The sequence below is a fragment of the Galeopterus variegatus genome, unplaced genomic scaffold (genome assembly GCF_000696425.1).
Source record: "Galeopterus variegatus unplaced genomic scaffold, G_variegatus-3.0.2 Scaffold1617, whole genome shotgun sequence".
Lineage (NCBI taxonomy): Eukaryota > Metazoa > Chordata > Mammalia > Dermoptera > Cynocephalidae > Galeopterus > Galeopterus variegatus.
The window spans coordinates 388,587-410,127 of NW_007727728.1; the positions used below are offsets into that span (position 1 = coordinate 388,587).

The window sequence follows — 21,541 nt, forward strand, 5'->3', positions numbered from 1 at the left end:
AACAAGTATATTACTGCTATGGTTTGAATGTGTCAACCAAAGTTCATGTGTTGGAAATCTACTCCCTAAGGCAGCAGTGTTTGGAGGTGGGGTATAATGGGAGATGTTTGGATAATTAATGCTGTTATTGCAGGAGTGGGTTCCTTATAAAAGGATGAGTTCAAGCCCCCTTTTGCCACTACATCTCTCTCTCTCTCACACCTTTCACCATGTGAAGGTGAAAGCAAGAAGGCCCTCACTAGATGCCAGAGGCTTGATCTTAGACTTTCCAGTCTCCAGAACTGTTATAAATAAATTTCTGTTTGTTATAAATTACCCAGTCTCAGGTATTCTGAGCAGCACAAAAGGACTTAAGAAAGTATGATACAGGGAAATCCAATTCACTATGCACATAGCCTCAAACACAGAGACTCTAAAAAATTGGCATCACAGATGTATTTGAGCATACTAAAAAGTTTACGAGAACCAACAAGAATTTATCTTGCTTACTACCTTCTTATAAACAAACACATCGATACCTTTCCAACCAACAGTGACTAATTAGAAAATATACATTTTAGAAGAGCCTATTCAAAACAGCAATGAAAACTTAAATTTAGGAATAAACCTAAAACTAAACGTGTTAAGAATTTTATGAAGAAACTAAAAACACTTTACTGTAGGACATAAATAAAGTCATTACCATAAAAAGAAGGTATTCTGTATTCCTGGATAGAAAAATTCTTGCTGCAAATATTTAAATTTTCTACAAGTTAATCTACAAATTTATGGCAACCTCAACCAAAATTTGATTGGGATTTTATTTTATTTATTTATTTTTTTGTCTTTTTGTCTTTTTTCGTGACCGGCAACGGATCGCAACCCTCAGTGTCGCGCCCGTACTGGACCGGGACCGGCAACGGGATCGCAACCCTTGGCGTTGCCCCCGCTCCTCGCCCAGCCAGTGAGCGGCCGGTCAGTATGTGGGATCCGAACCCTCGGCGGGAGTGCCGCCGCGCTTCCCTAGCGGCGCACTGTAGCAGTGCGCCACCGGGCCGGCCCTGATTGGGATTTTTTTTCTTAAATGAAACTTGGTGAGTTGATTCTCAAGTTTATCAGAAAAAGTAAATGTGAATGAATGTCCAAAATTGAAAATAATGTTAACAACTACAAATGAGGACTCATCCTACCACGTGGTATAAAATATAAAACTACAGTAATTAAAACAATTTAGTACTGGTATAAAAATAGACAGACAGAACAATAAAACGCAATAGAGTTCAGAAACAGACCCAAGTATAATTGGGAATTCAATAAGTGATAGAGGCAGCAACTGAAAACCAGTGGGGAAAGATGAATTATTTAATAAATGATACTTGCACATTGGCTATCCATCTAGGAAAAAATAAAATTAAATCTCTGTACCACACCATACACAAAACTAAATCCAGGTGAATTAAAGTTCAAAACACAAAGAACTACTAAAGGAAAATCTACTTTGAGGTAGGGAAAGGCATTACTAAACAAGAATCAAAACAGCTAAGATTTATGTTTGCGTGCATAGATAATAAAAACTTCTGAACAAAGAAAGGCACCATAAATATAGTCAAATGACAAGCAACAACCTGGAGGAAAATATTTTTACTACACAAAGGTAATGGTGTAATATACATTGTATGTAAACAGATCCTACTAATAAATAAATAACTCAAGTCACAGAAAAAAAAAAAAGAACACAGGCTAGACCTCACTTAGTAATCATGAAAATGCAAATTAAAACATGATTCCATTTTCCACCCATCAGATTGGTTAAAGTGAAAAAGACTATTATATTTGGCAATGGCAAGGGTATAGAGAAACCAGTATCCTCATCCTTTGTGGAAATGTAAATCTGTTTAGTCTTTTTAGAGAGCAATTTGCCAGTCTACCAAAATTTAAGTTTGCTTACCATTTGACCCAGCAATTCCATTTCTAGGAGTTATGCTACTGTCGCACATGTGCACAAAGCCATATGCATATGAATGTTCACAGCAGTATCATCTGTAAACTACAGAAAATCTAAATGCCAACCAATATACGAAATTATTGTGTATATTATGAACGAAAGCTGTCTATATGTTCTGATATGGAAAATTTTCCAAGATATTGTTGAGCAAAACAATGCAAGTCGCAAAACAATAAGTATGTGTGTGTATTCATACACATATGCATTATATCTCCATATAAATAGACATCAAAACAGGACCAGAAAGGCACACAAAAAAATTGATAAATGATTACATAAGGAGAGTAGGATAAGATTAGTTAAGGAGAACTTTCACTTTCTACTTTATGTACCTTCAAATTGTTTGAATTTTTTACAATATATATGTATACAAATAAAATTTTTGTTTTAATTTTAAAAAAGCATATTCTGCCCATATATCATTAAAATGCAAATGCCACAAAGCAAGATTGATAGTTTAAATATTTTATTAATATCTAATCCTAAGAGTACACCAAAATTAAATTCAAAGTAGCCTCATGTTAAGGATAAGAATCCCAATACAAAAAATTCCATCTGATTTCAAGAAAAAAGAGAAACAGTAACTGCACGATCAAAAACTTATTTAAAAATTAAAATTAAATCATTGTAGAGGACAGCAGCTTTGGGGACAGATATCGGTAAACTACTCTAAAACCAAAAATCAATTCAATTGGTTGAATAAAAATTTCTCTGGAAAGTGATCCATTCCTTAACAAAGGAGAAACAAAAGTATAATATAGCAACACTTAAAAACACTGCATGGGCATAAAGTCAAGAGTTATAGAAGGAGACAGAAAACAGTCTAGTTTTAGAGCCTAGAAACAGATGGAAATTTAGAGACATACTCAGTTGAGCAGATCCAAAAGGCACAGCAGCAAAGATTTAAAAGAAAACATATTTCAAATGTAGCCCTACTCTAGACACTAGAGTTCAAAATTATAAGCAAGAAATTTATGGAAATGCCACTTCTATGGCATAAACAATATACCCATACTACTTCTGGTCTCCAGAATAACCCGTTGGAGCACTTTCAGAACGACATCATGCCAACCTCTTTCAATTGACTTTTTAGAGAAAACGAATCACTCCTTAGACAACAAAGTATCCCCTTCATTTGTATTCTAACAAGCTGTGCTAACAATTAAGAAAAAAGTGTTAGAAAAATCATTATTTGGTTTTGAAAAGTAGTACGTTTTTAAAATATTTGGTATAAAATATACCTTCATGCATACATTTTGCTCAATCTAAAATTAAAGTCAAAAAAAAAAGGGGCCAGCCCGGTGGCGCACTCGGTAGAGTGTGGCGTTTGGGAGTGCTAGGGCGCTCCCGCCGAGGGTTCGGATCCCATATAGAGACAGGTCCGCTCACTGGTTGAGCGCGGTGCGGGCGCGATGCCGAGGGTTGCGATCCCGTTGCCGGTCACGAAAAAAGGCAAAAAGGAAAAATAAATAAATAAATAAATAAAGTTAAAGTCAATTTCGGGCCGGCCCGGTGGCGCACTGCTACAGTGCGCCGCTTGGGAGCGCGGTGGCGCTCCCGCCGAGGGTTCGGATCCCACATGTGGGCCGGTTCCCGCTCACTGGCTGAGCGAGGTGTGGGAGCAACACCGAGGGTTGTGAGCCCGTTGCCGGTCCCGGTCCGGTACGGGCGCGACACTGAGGGTTGCGATCCACTGCCGGACATGAAAAAAGACAAAAAGGAAAAAAAAAAAAAAGTCAATTTAGTAATGTACAATTTTTGATGGTATAGCAATCAAATCCTAGCTAAACATGGAATTTAATGTTGACCACTGATAACTCTACCCCTTTCGATAATGTAGAGCAAAATATAAAGGGCTCCTGATTCTTGATTAGAGCCTAATTTCATCAAGAGAAATGCCTAAAAAGTGGGAAGCTTATGGAAAATTTTTCCATAAAATTTTCTTCCTGTCATGCCTACATAATAGGAAGAAAACTAGAAACCTTTTGTAAAATGGGCAACTTCTCCCATCCCACTAATCTGATTTAGTTAACTTGAACCCAATTATGCCCTGGATTGGGTCAAGGAAGTAATGAAAACTTGTTAACCCCAACCTCCACCCTACCTTCCTTTCCATTTACCACTACCCCCTCCTCTTTCCACTCCCAACTCTCAGGCCCAAGCACAATAAAGACACTTACCAGTTATACCACTATTTAGGTTTTGGACTAACTTAATAAGTTTTTATCATTTAATCTTTAATAAATTTTTATCATTTAATAATTCATTTAATCACTGTATCATAGGCAATAAAAAATATACTATATGTTCTAATGTATAAGATGTAAGACCTCATCAAAATTAAAAAATTTTTGCTTCCAACAACACTACCAAGGAAATGAAAGATAACCCACAGATGGGAGAAGATATTTGTAAATCATATACAGTATCTAGAAAAGAGATTTGTATCTAAAATATATAAACTCTTACAAGTCTATAAGAAGACATATAGCCCAATTAAAAAATAAGCAAAGACAATTTTTAAAATGTGCTATTCTGAAAACAAAAACAAGCCACTTAACTCCTACTAGGATGGTCGTAATTTTAAAAACAAGGCTGGTCAGATAGCTCAGTTGGTTAGAGTGCAGTGTTATAACACCAAGGTCAAGGGTTAAGATCCCTCTACTGGCCAGCTGCCAGAAAAACCACAAAGAAAACAACAACAATAACACCAACAAAACAACAAAAAATATTGGTGAGGATATGGAGGAATTGGAACCCATACATTGCTGGTGGGAATGTGAAAATGGTACAGCTGCTAAGGAAAGCAATTTGGCAATTCCTCAACAAGTTAAACATGGTATTACCATATGACTCAGCAATTCTACTCCTAGGTACACACCCCAAAGAACTGAAAATGGACTCAAACAGATGCTTGTTTGCCAGTCCTCACTGTAGCATTATTCACAAAACCCAAAAGGTGGAAACAGTCCAAATGTCCATCAACAGATGGCTGCATACAAATGTGCTACATACATTAGGCAGCCAAACAAAATGTGCTGCATACAAATGTGCTACATACAATAGGCAGCCATAACAAGGAATAAAGTTCTGATACATGCTAATATGGATGAACCTTGAAAACACTAAGTGAAATAAGCCAGACACAAAAAGACAACTATTGTATGATTCAATTTATATGAGGTACTAAGAATAGGCAAATTCATAGAGACAGAAAGTAGATTAGAAGTTACCAAGGGCTGGGGAAGAGGAGAGTGGAGAGTTATTGCATAATGGTTACAGACTTTCTGTTTGGGATGTTTTAGTAATAGATAGTGATGATGGTTGCATATTCACATTGTGAATGCAATTAATGCCACTGAACTGTACACTTAAAATGGTTAAAATGGCAAAATTTCATGTTATATTTTACCACAATTAAAATGTAATATACCAAAGATCACTGAATTGTACACTCTAAATGCATGAATTGTATGATATGTAAATCATATCTCAATAAAGCTGCCTAAAAATAAAATATTAAATACAATTTTTGAAAAATTAGAAACACAGTTTCTGAAAATAGGGAATTAATTAAATAATGTACCTAATCTATGGAGTATGATATAGTTATATAAATTATGTGATACATTTATTAACATGTTTGTGATATAATTGAAAGGTGGGTTTTCCAGAGAGGATGAGCCTACCTAAAAAAAATGTGTGGGGTTATCTCAGTTGGTTAGCATGTGGTGCTGATAACACCAAGGTATGGGGTTCAATCCCTGTACAAGACAGCCAAAAAAAAAGTAAAAATGTTTGGAAGAATATGCCCCAAAATATTGATTAAAGGTGATTTTCTCTAGATAATAGGATTACTGGTAATTTTTATGCTTTTTATTTATCAGTATTTTCTAATTTTTCGACATGTATGTGCAGTACTTGAAATAAAAGAGTAACCAAAATAAAAAGTATACACATCTTTAAGAACAGGATAGTTAAGATACATATACAGTATTAGCTAATGATACTTATCTGATCATTAGGTCATTTACCCTTTCTAAGATATATAAATCTAAGTTAATCCCAAATACTTTCTCTAAATAGAAAGATAGTTCATATCCAACACACTCTAAAATACCACACAAATTTTTTAAATATGTTAATTGATTAGTGTGGGTAATCATTTCCTTATGCTATAGTAAACAATGGAAATATGCTCTCCCATAACAACTTTCATCCAACTTATGCTTTGATCTCTCTTTCTTGTAGATCTTTTCTAAAATAAGAAAGTTAACATTTACACACTTAACGAGTGCCATGTACTATGCTAAACATTGTATAAGCATTTCCTCATTTAATCTTTTTAACAACCCATTGAAGTTGAAATTATTATCACTTTACAAAGGATGACACAGAATCAGAAAAGCAATATAGCTATAAATGGTAGACTGAGATCAAACCAACATCTGACTTTGAAGTCTACATTTTTTTTTGGCAGCTAGCCAGTACGGGGATCTGAATTCTTGACTTTGGTATTACAAAGGCTGTACTCTAACAAACTGAGCTAACTGGCCAGCCCTATATTCTTTGTAATACTGTGCTATAAGAGAGTTAGTCTTAATAGTTCATTTCTTAATTTTTTTTTTTTTTTTGTAACTGGCCACTACAGGGATCAAACCCTGGATTTTGTCATTTTTCTTCAATATTTTTTATTTTTTAAAAAAACATACATACACAATTGTTACATTTCAAAAATTCCTTTTCTCAACTTTGCAGGTTCCTTATTAGTGCTCTGAAGTTCTATGTAAACATGAAATACAGAAGGGAATTTATTAAACACAATTCCTTGGTGTTCCCGTTCATACAGCAAAGAAGGCATACATAATCATAGTAATTAGATAATTTGTCTTTAGGGTGTGACTATATTGGGTTACATGCTATTGCTATTGAACACTGAAGTCTTGAGATTCAGATCTCTTTTCGGGCTGGAAAGATCTACTCTATACTCCTTGCTATGGTTTGAATGTTTGTCTTCTCCAAAACTCGTGTTGAAACTTAATCTCCAATGCAGCAATTCTGAAAGAGGTGATTGTACTTAAGAGGTGATTGGGAATGGATTAATTTATTCATAGATTAATGGCTTGATGCATTAATGGGTAATCACAGGAGTGGGACTGGTGACCTTATAAGAGGAAGAGAACTAAACTAGCTCAATCAACCCCCTTGCCATGTGATGCTCTGCTTCACCTTGGACTCTGCAGAGTTCTCACCAGGAAGAAGGCCCTCACAGATGTGCCTCCTTGACCCTGGAATTCCCAGCCTCCAGAACTGTAAGAAATAAACCTTTTTTCTTTATAAATTACCCAGTTTCAGGTATTCTTTTTTAAAGAACAGAAAATGGACTGACACCCCTCATTTACAAAAGGGGAAATTGAGATAAGCTGACTTGACAGTTAGTGAAGAGCAAATTGGCATGTGGAGCCAGGTCTCCTGACTATCAGTGACTCACTATTATTCTACAGTGGGCCTCTGAGGTAATTCCTCAGAGGTGATCCACATGCAGATACAGAATCTTTTGTCTTTAAACCACTATGGCCATTGATAATAGAATCTACTAGTGGAAATTAAGAAGGAAAAAAAAAAGACTCAAAGGTGATGGGCTTCATCATTTTGTTGTATCCTGGCATGGAAAAGAAAGCAGGAACTTTATCCACACACAAAAAGCCAGGTATATTTGACCCACGCTGATTCAGCCAGATTCTGACCATCCGTGCTTCGTTTGCTTCATCCTTGCCTTTCTCCACTTCTGAAACATTACCATTTCTACTTTGCTTGCCCAGTAATCATTAAATGAATAAGAAGCACAGAAAACTTTCCATCATTTGAAAACCTTAATTAACCATTAAGTCAATTCCCAATTACACAATCAAAACATCTTCTACGCTGTCTCTGTATTCCCAGTAGACACCAAGAAAATGGAAATTCATGTTATTATGTACCAAAACCATACCTAATTATAAAGGTAAATCCTGTGGATTAAATTACAAACACATAATACTTTTCAATAACAAACATCAATGATTAATACATTTTGGAGCTCCAAACATAACGTAGTCAGGGAAGTAGTCTTTTGTGTAGCCCAAAGTTGGGTGTATTTAATTGTGTTGATATGGGATATATCCTAATGGTGAGTGGAACCAACTTATGGGGTCTTCTGGAAAAGACTGATGGAAACCAGACATGAAACATATGTTTCATGGGACCCAGTCCATCAAAGTGAAAGTTTCTGAGAATCATAAGCAATAACTGGTGCTTTTTCCTTTACCAAAGTGATGTTTTGTTAACTTTACTAACCAGGCAGCATAAAACTGTCAGCAAACAGTATGTCAGTCACACCTGTTCTCTATTAAGTTCTAACTGCTCTTATCACATGTTTAGTCTATAAAAATGCTCTTCATTTGTCAGGTTAAAGCAACTGAAATGTTAGAGCAAATACATTTTCATATAGCAACAGGGCTAAAAATATTAGCTTTAAGGTAACAAATGTATGACTAGGCCAACATGACACAAAGAATGAGATGATTACCCTCTGTTTCTACCCTCTCTCTCTTACTTGGTCAAAATGTCCCACTATTAGAGTGATTTCTCTGAAATGCTCTGAATTTCAATTTAGAAGGCCAACCATTGAAATACTGTCCTCCTATGTGGCCTTGGGAGGTCTTCGGGGGCTACACTCCTTTCTCATTATCATCTTAACTGGAACGTGGTGTCCAGACTAACCAATTTTTGTTACTGAAACTTTAACCCAAATGTAAAACAAATATATTTCAAAGGGAAGAAGGACAAGGAAAAGAACTGATACTGAAGAGGGGCTTTGAGCTAGGGCAGATGTAGGTAAAGACATCTTATTCTGACTGGGGTAAATATATGTTTATACACACACACACACACACACACACACACACACACACACACACACACACACACACGGAGGTCTTCAAAAAGTTCATGGAAAGATTCGTATTATCTTTTAATTCCATTTTTCCATGAACTTTTTGAACTATCTATCTATCTATCTATCTATCTATCTATCTATCTATCTATCTATCTATCTATCTATCTTTAATGCATTACTGAGCTGGCAGAAAAATAAAAGAACAACTCAGATTTAGATAAACCAAGAAAGCACAAATCAAGAGGAGTAACTGAGTGCTAGAGTTGCAGCTGCCCTGGGGACTTCACTGATGACTAGAGCCTGGGATTTAATGGGCCACAGACTGGAGAAAGACAAAGACCAAGGCCTAAATAGGGTTGGAGGTCAGATCAAAGCGTTCCACATAAAGTAGGGACCCCAAAGGATGATACCCTCAGTGGTTGAACTAGGAAAAAAGAACCTACCGTGCAGGAAAAAACAGCAAAAATTCCTAACCACAAGCCCATACTGATTAAAGAAACTTCTAAGGATATGCTTTAAGGAGGAGGAAAATGATCTCAAAAGGGAGATCTGAGGTACAAAAATAAATGGTAAGTAAAGGAAATGGTATGTACACATGGGAGTTATTCTAAACAAACATTACATCTTTGTAATAAAACATTAACATGTCATTTTGGGGGATAAAAAAATACTCAGTATAGAATTAAAATCCTGGAAAACAAAATAGAAAATACAGTTAAGTGTCCTAAGGTATTTGTATTATCTGGGAGGAGAATAAAGATATTAATTAATATTCAACTTTAAGTTAAACATGTGTGCTTAAAATGTCTAGGGTAACTACTAAAAGAAAAGGCATAGACTGTATTTCTTCCAAAGTAGGAGAGGGAAAAATCTGAATCAAATCAAGGGTGGGGGGCAGGGAGGGCGGGGAGAGCAACAGGTAAAAGAACAGAAAAAGCAAGATGAGGATAATAAAAATAGGTACTTTTTAAAACTGAAATATCATTGATTATAGATATTTGTGGGGTACAGAGTTGACTATCAGTACTTGTGTACAATATGTGATAGTTAAATCAGGATAATTCGCTGATTTATTATTAAAATACGTAATCATTCTTTGTGTCGATTAACCAATTTCTCTCTTATCCCCCTGTCCCCTGCCCCTTCCCCACTTCTAGTAACCACAATTCTGTTCTCTTGTTCTGAAAGTTCAACATAGTATTTGTGGAATAGGTACATATATTTAGGATATAGCATGTGCCAGGTACTGCTCTAAGCCCTTTACATATATTAGCTCATTTAATCCTCACAACAGCCCAATGAGGTAGATACTATTTATTATTATTCCCATTTTACAGATGAAGAAACTAAGATACAGAGAGGTTAAACAACTTGACTGAGGTCCCACACACAGTGGGTAGTAGGGTGAGATTCAATTCCAGGTAGTTTGCTCAGGAATCTGAACTCTACACATTGCCTCTTTAAATAGACATACATAGGTATGACACTTTTGATATTTATTCATGTCCCTTCAATCAATTTTTCATCAGTCCGGTGATGAAGAATGCCTACCGAAAAATAGGTATTCACTCTGCTCAAGACATTTCCTTCGTTGACTACTTGTGGATAAATACAGAATAGGCAAGAGGGGGTGGTGCTGACATATATGAAGTACCCAATACAGTACATATCAGGCACTGTGCCAGATATTTTATTACATGGGTTCTCTTGGTTAATCCTTGCAATCCCCTGTAGTTTGATATCTTCAATTTTCAGTGGAGGAAACTAAAGAACCAAAAATTTAACTCACCAAGGTGCAGGAGCCTATGTCTGACTAGCTTCGAAACCTACTCAACAAATATTTATTGACCATCAACTTATACCAGACATTTTGCTAGGCACTGAAGACATGATAGTAAAATTTTACATCTAGGGTTCCTACCCTAACGGAGTTTACAACCTAACAGGGTAGACAATCAAATAATCCTAAAAATAAAGAGGAATTACAGATTAATGTTACAAAGGACAAAAGAATTACAAACTGATAAATATCATGAAGTGCTCTGAAAGATAGAGAAACCTGACCTAGTCTAAAAATGTCAAGTTTCACTGAGGAAATAACATTTAAGCCCATGTTTCCCAAACTGTATGCCAAGGTGCCCTGGAGCACTGAGTAGCATACAGTACTCTGGGTTTAAATTTTCAAGGGAAACACAACAATACTTGATATCTGTTAGATACCATGTGAACTACCAGCTCAAGGTAGTTCAGGATTCAACTTCAGATCATAGTACATTCCTTTCATTGACACCATATCTTTGTGATGCTGATTTTTTGCTGGGAAGTTGCTGTGACAAAAACAAGTATCATGAAAAGTAATAAGTTACATGAAAAAATAACGTGGAAAAGGAAAAAGGGTGAAAGTGCCCACTTGATTCCAATGTATGAGAAACTGTGCAGTTCCCAACAGGCATATACATTCCATTAGTAAGTGCTGCAATTGTGGTTACTTAAGAATGAAATAAAATTGCTACTTTTTCCTTTTAATTTGTATGTGTTATTTCTTCAAACAGCTACTAAGTTGTTAGAAAACAGATACTTATTAAGTATTATTTAGACCTAATTACTTAATAAATACAATTATTAGTATTCCTTTTGGACTAGAATTGCTGTGAAAAAAATTACTGAGACACTAAGTGCACCATGAACTGTGAATGTTTGGGAATCTTTAAGTTAAGATCTGAAGGATAAGTAGGCATTTCAAATACCTAGCAGTAGAATGAGAGGGAGCAAAAGCCCACCTTTAAAGACATTACACTCTAGTTAGGGAGGCAAAACCAAAAGATAAAGTTTTAAAATAATTTATGGTTAAGGCTTAATATTTGCAAAATTCTTTCATATCTTTTATCATGAAATTCTACTAAGTGTTTGTCTATCTCCACTCCAAATTGAGAGTCTCTAGAAGCCTGTTTTTCCCACCCACAGGAACAGCACACAGTTTGCATTCAGGAAGTGTTTTTTGTGTCATGCTCATGTATGTCAGTTTACTCTCATAGGCTTTTCTCAGAATTCAAACCCTCAGTTACTCTATGCAAGGATAACTCTGCTCTAAGTGTTCTCCACTCCCCACCACATCTCCTAGATGATTCTTTCCTTCTGTCTTTCAAAACTGAGCTCATACACATCACATCACCTACTCTGAGAAGCATTCCCTGACTCACTGGACTGAAATTCAGATGTCCCTTATCTAATTGGTATGTCTGGTATATTCTTATAAATATAGAAATATATTTACATTTTAGAAATATATAAATATAAATATAAATATATTTATATCACTCTGTCCTGTAATAATCACTGATTAAATTCCTTGTCTCCCCACTAAACTGTAAACTTTTGGCAATAGGGTCCGTGTCTTATTCATCTCAGCAACTATCACAGTGCCTGACTTTCAAAAATGTTTTCTGAATAAATGACAAGTACAGGGAAATATTTTTTAAAAATACACACAGCTAAATATGCCATTTCGCTTTAATGGACCTCTTAGAAAAAATAAGGAATTTACTCAGAAAAGCTTCAAAAAGGAGACTAACAAACTTGCCAAAATTAAAATGATTAACATCCAGTGCCAGTAAAGAATCACACACTGCTGACAGTAATGTAATAAGCATGTTTGTGGTTAATTTTAGGTGTCAATTGACAGGGTTATGAGATACCCAGATAGCTGGTAAAACATTTCTGGGTAGGTCTATGAGGGTGTTTCCAGAAGAGATTAGCATTGAATTAATAGAGTACAAATCAGCCCTTGCCACTGTGGGCAAGCATCATACAATCCATTGAGGGCTATTAGAACAAAAAGGCAGAGGAATGGCAAATCTGCTCTTCTGGAGCTGGGACATCCATCTTCTCCTTCCCTCAGACATCAGAACTCCAGGTTCTCAGGCCTTCGAACTCAGACTGGATTATACCACCAGTGTTCCTAGTTCTCCAGCTTGCATATAGCATGTGTGACTTCTCGGCCTCCATAATTGTGTGAACCAGTTCCTATATAAATCCCCTCTTATCTACCTATGTGTATCCTAAAGGTTCTGTTTCTCTGGAGAACCTTAACACAATGTTTTTGAAAAGTAATTGGACAATTACCAATTCAAATTAGAAATGCACATACCCTCTGACCTAGCAATCCGCTTTTGGGAATCTTGCTCACAAAATAAAAGCATCCATATGCAATGTTATATTTATAAAGAAGTTTATTGAAGCACTGTTTGCAACAGCAAAATAACCCCCAGAAACTATTTTGAATGTCCATCAAGTACAACAATACTTTGATAATTAACAACTATATTACAGAATATTCCACAGCTACTAAAAAAAAATGAAATAAATCTATAGGTAAAGATCTGAAAGGACATCCATGATACATTCAGTAAAAAATAGAATTCCATTTGAAGGTAAAAAATAAATAAATATTTGCATTTTTGTTTGTGAGAATATTGAGAAAAAGATGGGAAAACAGTTAATACCAAGCAGTTATCCTTGTAACCTCAGAATTAGAAGAGATTTAACTTTTCCCATGGCATGTATTACTTTTTTAACTTAAAATGGAAAGGCAAAAAATGAGAGTTTTCAAAAATAAGGGCAGTAAATAATCTAAAGATATACTCCTCTCCTCCAAGTGCTTAACAGAAAAATCTCATATTACAAGCACCCTTCATAAAACAGTGGTGCTTTAGAAGAGTCAAGGATTCTGTGAACCATCTTTTACAGATATTTTAAACTTTCTTTAAAAAAAAAAAAGTACTTATTACTCCACCCTATCTCACTAAAAGGAAAGTGGCCTATTCTTAAACTCTGGACATTAATGTCCAGTGGATTTCCTATCTAGTTTCTTCTGAATGCCAGTCTGTTTGGGGAATTTGTAATCAGGAGCTTGGAAATTTGCTGAGCAGATTTTCACAACGATACCATTTATACACTGAGAGTAAACAAAAGTGGTACATGAGAAATCCGGGGAAGACAGAGCTGGTCTCCTTCAAACACTCATGTTCCTGAAATGGACAAGCTAACTGCTACTTGGGCGCCCCCTGGGGACCAAATTTTTTTAAAGTTTTATATCTTCAGGACAAATTAATGTCCTCTATATTAATTCAGTGAATATGTATTAAGCACCTACTATGAGCCAGGCACAATGTTCAACACTGGAGACAAAAAGATAAATAAAAAGAAGTTTCTGATTTTTTTTTTTTTTTTTTTTGGCAGCTGGCCTGTATGGAGAGTTTCTGATTTCTATATGCTTTAACTAAATATCATCCAAAACTTTTTCTGAGCACAACAAATAGGACAGGGCTGTGGGTTAAATGCGTCTCCCAAAGTTTCATGTATTAGAAACCCAATCCCCACTGTGGCAGTATTAGAGGGTGGTAACTGAAGAGGTGACCATATTGTAAGGACTGTACTCTTGTGAATGGATTGATCCATTCATGGAGTAATGGGCGTGGATTCTGATGGCTTTATAAGGAGAGCAAGTGAGAAGCTTAACTTTCTCTTTCTCGCTCAAGCCATTCACCATGTGACACCATGCATTGCTGTGAAGAGTCACTACCCACCAACAAGGCTCTCACCAGATGTCTTCCCTTGCTTTGGACTTCCCAGCCTCCAAAACTGTAAGGAATAAATTTTTTTCTTTCTAAATCACCCAGGGCAGGCCAGTCAGCTCAACTGGTTAGAGCGCAGACTTAGAACACCAAGGTCATGGGTTCAGATTCGCAGCCACACACCAAAAAAAAAAAAAAAATCACCCAGTTTCAGGTATTCTTTTATAAGCAACAGAAACTGATTAATACAGACAGCCATGCAAAGTATGAGTTACCCATACAAGCCCTGAAGGAAGTTATGACAAGATGATAAGTAATGCTTTCTGGGTGCTACAGAATGCAATTTGGTACAGATTTAAGATTTAGTCATAATTTATGTAAGCAAAATGTTCACAACCTATACAAGAGAGGAGGTTTAAATATTTCTTCCAACTAACACATGCAAAATTGTTATTTTCCAAGGTAAGTTTAGGTTATGGTGCCATAATTTCTCTAGGGCCAAAACAACAAATACAAATAAACCTTAATTTTAATAACTCAAAATGACACAGTATTTCCATCATGATCTTTTTTCCATCATGATTTTTTAGAAGCAAGTTATCCCACAATAACTCCACTCTAAGCACTTTAATAAAGTATTGCACTGATTTAGAAAATGGCTAATTTTCAAAAACAAATTTTGTATGAGAGAACACAGATTTAGAAACATTTAGAAAATAAAGTAAAAACTGGTAAACATCAGTACAAATAAATGGGTAAAATCAATCCAAAAACCTCCTTCAAAATTTCCTTCCCTGTTCAGAACACTTTCAGATTTGCCTTTTCTTCCTCATGGTCATGACAGCAGTTAGCAGAGAAGAATGAGCCTTCAGAGAGAAAAAATAAGTACAGTTCCAGTTTCCCTCCAACCATACCCCATTCTCTAACTGTGATGCCCCAGAACCTTAAAGGGCAAAATATCCTCAGGTCCTATGGCCAGGACCCAAAGATGTACTTCTGCCAGGGAGAGTTGGAAATTAATGTAATTTTCCCAAAGAAACAATTCTATTTCAGGCACCCTCTGAGCTAAATTAGCTTTGGCATGATAGTTGGGCAATTTCACATTGATGTATATAATTTTTTCCTATAGGAAAAAAAAAATTTAATTCTGAAAATTACAATCTTTTGGGATTCAGCTTATGATAGCTTATATAATAAAATATTGAGTCAAAATACAAGAAGCTTACAAAGTGGGGGAGGGGGAACCACCTCTGACCATAGACATTCTACTGTTTATTTAGTCAGGAGATAGCAATTACTAAATTATAAACTATTTGGAATTAGTTGACTATCAGCTCAATAACATTTATGGTAACTGGAATCAACAGCAAACATTTTCGTGAAAGAAGTTCAAAACAGTTTAAGCTCATAGGGTTGCTGAAATCTTAAATAATATATTATAGTACATATCTCATCACGGAATTTTATAATTGATAATTAACAGATTTAAAATATTATCAGCAGTTACTGAACAGAGTAAAGAATAAATACTAGTTACAGAATGTGTAGATTATTTTGATTTCAGTGGAGTAATATGAGTATTATTATTAGTTTGGATGTGGACATTTAAAGGCACATTACGATTCAGAAACAAAATATTTAGATGCATTCAAATATAACAGTCATTAACCAATGTTTAAAAAGTAATATTACTTAAAAATAACCAATATAACGAGATCAGGAAGTTTAAAGTGGAGAAAAAAATTATTTGCTTCTCAAAAATTATTTGTATTTCTATTTTCTCCCTTTTCACAAAGGAACTCAAGCTAAAACTAAAAAATTCTCTGGTCCTAGAAAAAACGGTAAACAGCAGAGTCAGAGTTTGAATGCATATCTGTTTGACTCTAAAGTCTTTGTTCCTTCCCCTATCATGCTATTCACATGTTAAGTCATTTCGTATATAAAACAATAACTTGAAATCAACAACTTGTCACTTGTCTTTAAAAAAGGGAAAAGAACCAACAAAAATAAAAATAAGGAGAAAAATATTTTTTGGTTGGACTAGTTCCATTTTTATTTCTTTTTGTTTTGTTTTGTTTTTGTCTTTTTTCGTGACCGGTAACAGGATCGCAACCCTCGGTGTCGCGCCCGCACCGCGCTCAACCAGTGAGCTGACCGGTCTGTATATGGGATCCGAACTCTCGGCGGGAGCGCCACCGCACTCCCAAGTGCCACACTCTACCGAGTGCGCCACCGGGCCGGCCCTCCATTTTTATTTCTAAAAATGATCAATAATTATAAATACAGCTGTACAACACATAATGACTTAGAACACGTAGACTTTTTCTGGATGCTCTTTAGAGAATAAAATATAGGACAGGAGGTGATGGTATGAATATAGAAGGAGAGAAGTAAAAGCCCAAAGCTCATATAGGCCATATCCTGAAGAGGAGGAAATTATTTTAACAACTTTTGTTGATCACTGAATTTCACAGCGATTCTTTGGGGGTTTTACACCACCACTGGTCGCCTCTTCTGCTTCTACACATCTTCTGTTTTTCCTTCTCTCCCCAGAATTCCCCAGATTGTCCACTCAACCTCCTCGCAGTATCACTGCAGCTAACCACCTGTCACTCTAACCCGAAAATGGTTAACGGAATTGAACTGGTAACCTTTTCACACCTTGAAGCAAAAGAGGAAGAAAGTAACACGATTTTATAGCTGGGAGGTGTTTTATATTCTGAGTAAATCTGGGTGCAGAGCCTCTTCTTTTTATTTACTTTTTTTTCCTTTTTGTCTTTTTTCGTGTCCGGCAACTGATCGCAACCCTCAGTGTCGAGCCAGTACCCGACCGGGATGGCAACGGGATCACAACCCTCGTGCTGCGCCCGCACCTCGCTCAGCCAGTGAGCGGAACCGGTCTGTATGTGGGATCCGAACCCTCCGCGAGAGCGCCACCGCGCTCCCAAGAGGCGCACTGTAGCAGTGCGCCACCGGGCCGGCCGGCAGAGCCTCTTCTTATCGCATTAGAAGGAGCAACTGAGGCACGGAGAGAGAACTACTTGCCCAAGGACGAAGTGTGAGTTGGCAGCAGGGCCAAAGGTTGTGGCCAAAGGTTGAGTACACCGCTCCAGGGCTTTTCAGACCTGGGGCTGAGTCTCTGGCTGGCCCTGCCCGAAGCCTGCAGCTCACGGAATGCCTAAAATAACACCCTGCCTCAAGGGGTTCCTTTCTAGGGTAAGGACCCGTTGTTGAGAGTTGCGAGTTTACAGCGCCATCAGGCAGCTGTGGGCGCACATGGCCTCCAACCCAAATAAATACGCGCTCCTGCTGCCTTCACCTGTCACACAACCAGCGTCACACTGATCTTTGCGCGCTGGGGACCCGCAGAGGCTGGCCCTCCCGGGATCCCTCTCCCAGACCACTCAGACGAATCTGGTCCCCAAACTGTGAGAAAAGAGGGGGCGCAGAAACAAAGCGACCCCAAGCGGTCCCCCAGAGGCGGGCGGACACCGACTACGAGTCCCGGCATGCCGCGCGCTGGCGGACCCTCGGCCACTGCCACGCGGGCGGAGCGGTGGCCGCTGGGACTCGTAGTCCGCAGCTCAGGGGCTCCTGGGGGCACGACGGCCAGGCGCTGCGGGACAGGCCGGCCCGCGTCCCGTCAAGCGCCAGGGAGCCCGCCAGCTGCCCGGGCCTCACCTCGACGATGCGGGCGCACTGGGTCCCCTTGCCGGCTCCAGGACCGCCGAGGACAAACACCACCAGCGGCTTCATGAGGCGGGAAGGGGAGAGGAGAAGCGGCCGGCGGGTCAGCAGCGGGAAGCTAAGGCCCAGGACGAGCAGTAGCCGGCGGCGGCAGTGGCTCAGCATACACCACGCCTCTGCCGGATGCTGAGGTTGCTGACAGCACCCGGCGCGGCGGAGGCACGGGGCGGGGCGGGGCAGCGAGGCAGCCGGAGAAAGGGGCGGGCCGAGCCGGCGCCCAACGCGGCCAGAAGGGGAGGAGCTTCCGCGCCGGGCGATCTCCCGCCGCGCAGGTGGTAGATGTTTTATCCAGGATCTGTGCTCGAGGCTGGGACGTGCCCCACGCGAGTGCAAAACCTATTGTCTCTGCTTGCAAAGATTTTAATTCCAGTGGGGAGGCAGTTGACCTGAATAAGGAAACACACGAATAAATAAATGACTACAAGCAGCCTCCCGGTTTTGAAGGAAAAAACCCAAGGAATAACAAGAATATTAAGGTAGTCAGAAGAGGTGACATTTAAGTAAAGACATAAGGATAGGAAAGAGCAAAACCAGGCAACAACTGGGATAGAATGTCCCACAAAAAGAGAAAAGCATGTGCAAAACCCTCCAATGAGACCAGGGCTGGGAGAAATGAAGGGATAATGGAAGGTGAAGAGGTGGGGGAGTTAGGCCTGTGGCAGACCATTCAGGCTTATTGGTTATGGAAAAGAATTTGGATTATATTCTATTTGCAGTGGGAAGACTTTTTTTTTTTTTTTTTTTTTTTTTTTTTTTTTTCCGTGTGATGACAAACACAGCAAGTCTGCAGAGACTTTCCTAGATTGTGCTGCAGCAGCCAATTAGCCTAATAACGAAAAGCAGAGCTCCTATCGCTATGACCACTACAGCGAGGATGAGTGTGTACACATCCTCAAAGAAATGGTCGTAATCTTTGTAAGTGATGAAAGCAGGCTCCCACATAGCATATTTTTTTTTTTTTTTTGTCTTTTGTCTTTTTTCCGTGTCCGGCAACGGATCGCAACCCTCAGTGTTGCCCCCGTACCGGGCCGGGGACCAGCAACGGGATCGCAAGCCTCGGCGCTGCTCCCGCGCCTCGCTCAGCCAGTGAGCGGGAGCCGGTCTGTATGTGGGATCCGAACCCTCGGACGGGAGCGCCGCCGCGCTTCCCAAGCGGCGCACTATCCAGTGCGCCACCGGGCCGGCCCCGGGAAGACCTTTAAATATAATTCTATTCCTTTGCCCCCTTCATTAGGGAAAAATCTTAAGCGAGAAGAAAAGGAATCCAGGAACTGAGCCTTGGTGAACACAGACCTTTATAAGTTGGGAGAGAAGAGGAAGAAAGAGCCTGAGAAGGAAGAGCCAGAAAGATAGAAGGAAAACCAGGAGAATGTGTTGTCCCAGCGAAGAGGAGAGTATTTGGGATGAGATTGTGCTTGTGTAATGGTGAACATTATAATAAAAGCAGATGAGTACAGATAAGTTGATTTGGCAACAGGGAGACACTGATTATCTTGCCCAAAGCATATCACACTATATTTAATTTGAAGCTGGAATGAAAGAGAAGTGGATAGAAGATGAGGAATGAAAACAATAGAGCAAATAAGGGGTCAAGGCAAAGTTTATTTAGGGTGGGAGATAGAAGCCATGCTACCTAATATGGCAGCTGCCAGGTGTGGCTATTTAAATTAAATAAAATTAAAAATTCAGTTCCTCAGTCATACTAACCACATTTTGACTGCTCAATAGTCACATGGGGCTACTGACAACCGTATTGGACAGTGCACATACAGAACTTTTCCATCATCACAAAACGTTATATTGGGCAGTGCTATATTAGAGTTTGTAATTAAGCAACTAGGAATGATTTGATAGAAAAGAGAGCTAATCTCTTGAGAAGAGAAATCAGATAGGTTCCACAGTGCACGTGGAGGGTCTTAAGTAATTTCAAAGGTTTTGCATAGGAAAAAGTTCATTTGTAATAGGAATTGCAAGTAGAGTTCAGTTGCAAGAAGGTTTGAAGGTTGATGGTAGGAAGATGATGAGAGCGGTCCTGTCTGATGACTTTTATTTTCTCGGCCAAAAAAAAAAAAAGGCAATATCAGCTGAGGCTAAGGAGAAAGGGAGTAAGATGTTTGAGGAGAGAGAAGGTATGAAATAGACATGAAGAGTGGAAATGTTGGTTTCTGAGAGTGGAAAAGTTGGTTTTCTAAGGAAAACTAATCAACAGCACTTGTAGGCAATGTGCTCATTTGGTATTTGAGATAATGGATTTAAAATAATTGAAGATGTGTGGCTGTTCAGGTGCAGGCAGAGAAGACAGACTGTTGGCTTCAACCAGAAATGGAGTTTTGCCTGGCAAGTACAACAGAGAGAGAAGGCCAAATGAGTTGAGGGTGTTTGCAAGAGAATGTTTATGATGATGTATTGTAGAATCAAAACCATAAAGAAAAGCAAATAATGACATGTGAAGCCTGATAGTAGAAGAGTAGAGGGTGGCAGGGAAAGGGACCAAGGTATTAAAGCATTGACAGGAGAATGGTTGCAGTAGGGTATTCTAGCAAGTGAGCTGGCAGAACAGATAACAGTAGCCTAAGTGGGATATTTGGAATGGAAATTTCAGAGATTGTGAGTTTCTGATGATGCCGAGGTCTGTGGTGAACCCATGCGGAGGTGAGAACACCAGAATGAAAGGCTGAGGCCTAATGTATGCCCTGTCATTAGAACTGAGAGAGCAGTGTGTTAGGTTTATCATCCATGTAGAAGTTTAAATCAGATTGTATTGGCGTGAAGAGAGACTACAAGAAAAGAACTAAGTTGTTGAGGGCAGAGTCATCAGGAGGTTGGTAAATGATAGTGAACAAGAGAGGAAGATGGTGGTATGGCTCTCTGACTACCCCCACTTTCCTTTTCCTTTCCTTTTCCTTCACCCCACATTTCCTGCACTCCTCCCTATCTCACTCTACCCTCCCTCCTTGCCCTTTTCTTTTGTTTTTTACTCATCCGTCCTCCCCTTCTCCCCATCTGCTTCTCTCTTCCTGTCCTCCCCACCTTCTTTTCTTTGCCACTCTTTTCCCTTCTCCCTTCAGTTCCTACCTCCTTCCTTTCCACAATTTCTACCTTTTCCTTCCCACCATGAAAGGGGAAATGAGATATTTCAGATTATCACAGCCGGAGAAATATTATTATTAATAACTTAATATTCTTACAAAATATTCCAGTTCTTTGTTTGTTTATTGTGCCCTATTGTAGCTACTATCTCATTGACCTAATAATATAGATGTTACTTTTACATAACCTCGTTTTGCAGATGAAACCTGA

General features: G+C 38.5%; 1 protein-coding gene across 1 annotated transcript in view; it reads right to left on the reverse strand.

Moving 5' to 3' along the window:
* CMPK1 (cytidine monophosphate (UMP-CMP) kinase 1, cytosolic) overlaps positions 1 to 18,391 on the reverse strand; it is a 32,188-nt gene extending 13,797 nt beyond the window's left edge. The window contains exon 1 of the mRNA XM_008578001.1: positions 18,176 to 18,391. Within this exon, the coding sequence (XP_008576223.1) occupies positions 18,176 to 18,346 (171 nt within the window). The 5' untranslated portion in view covers positions 18,347 to 18,391. The remainder of the gene's footprint in view (positions 1 to 18,175) is intronic.
* Positions 18,392 to 21,541: the final 3,150 nt, after the last annotated feature.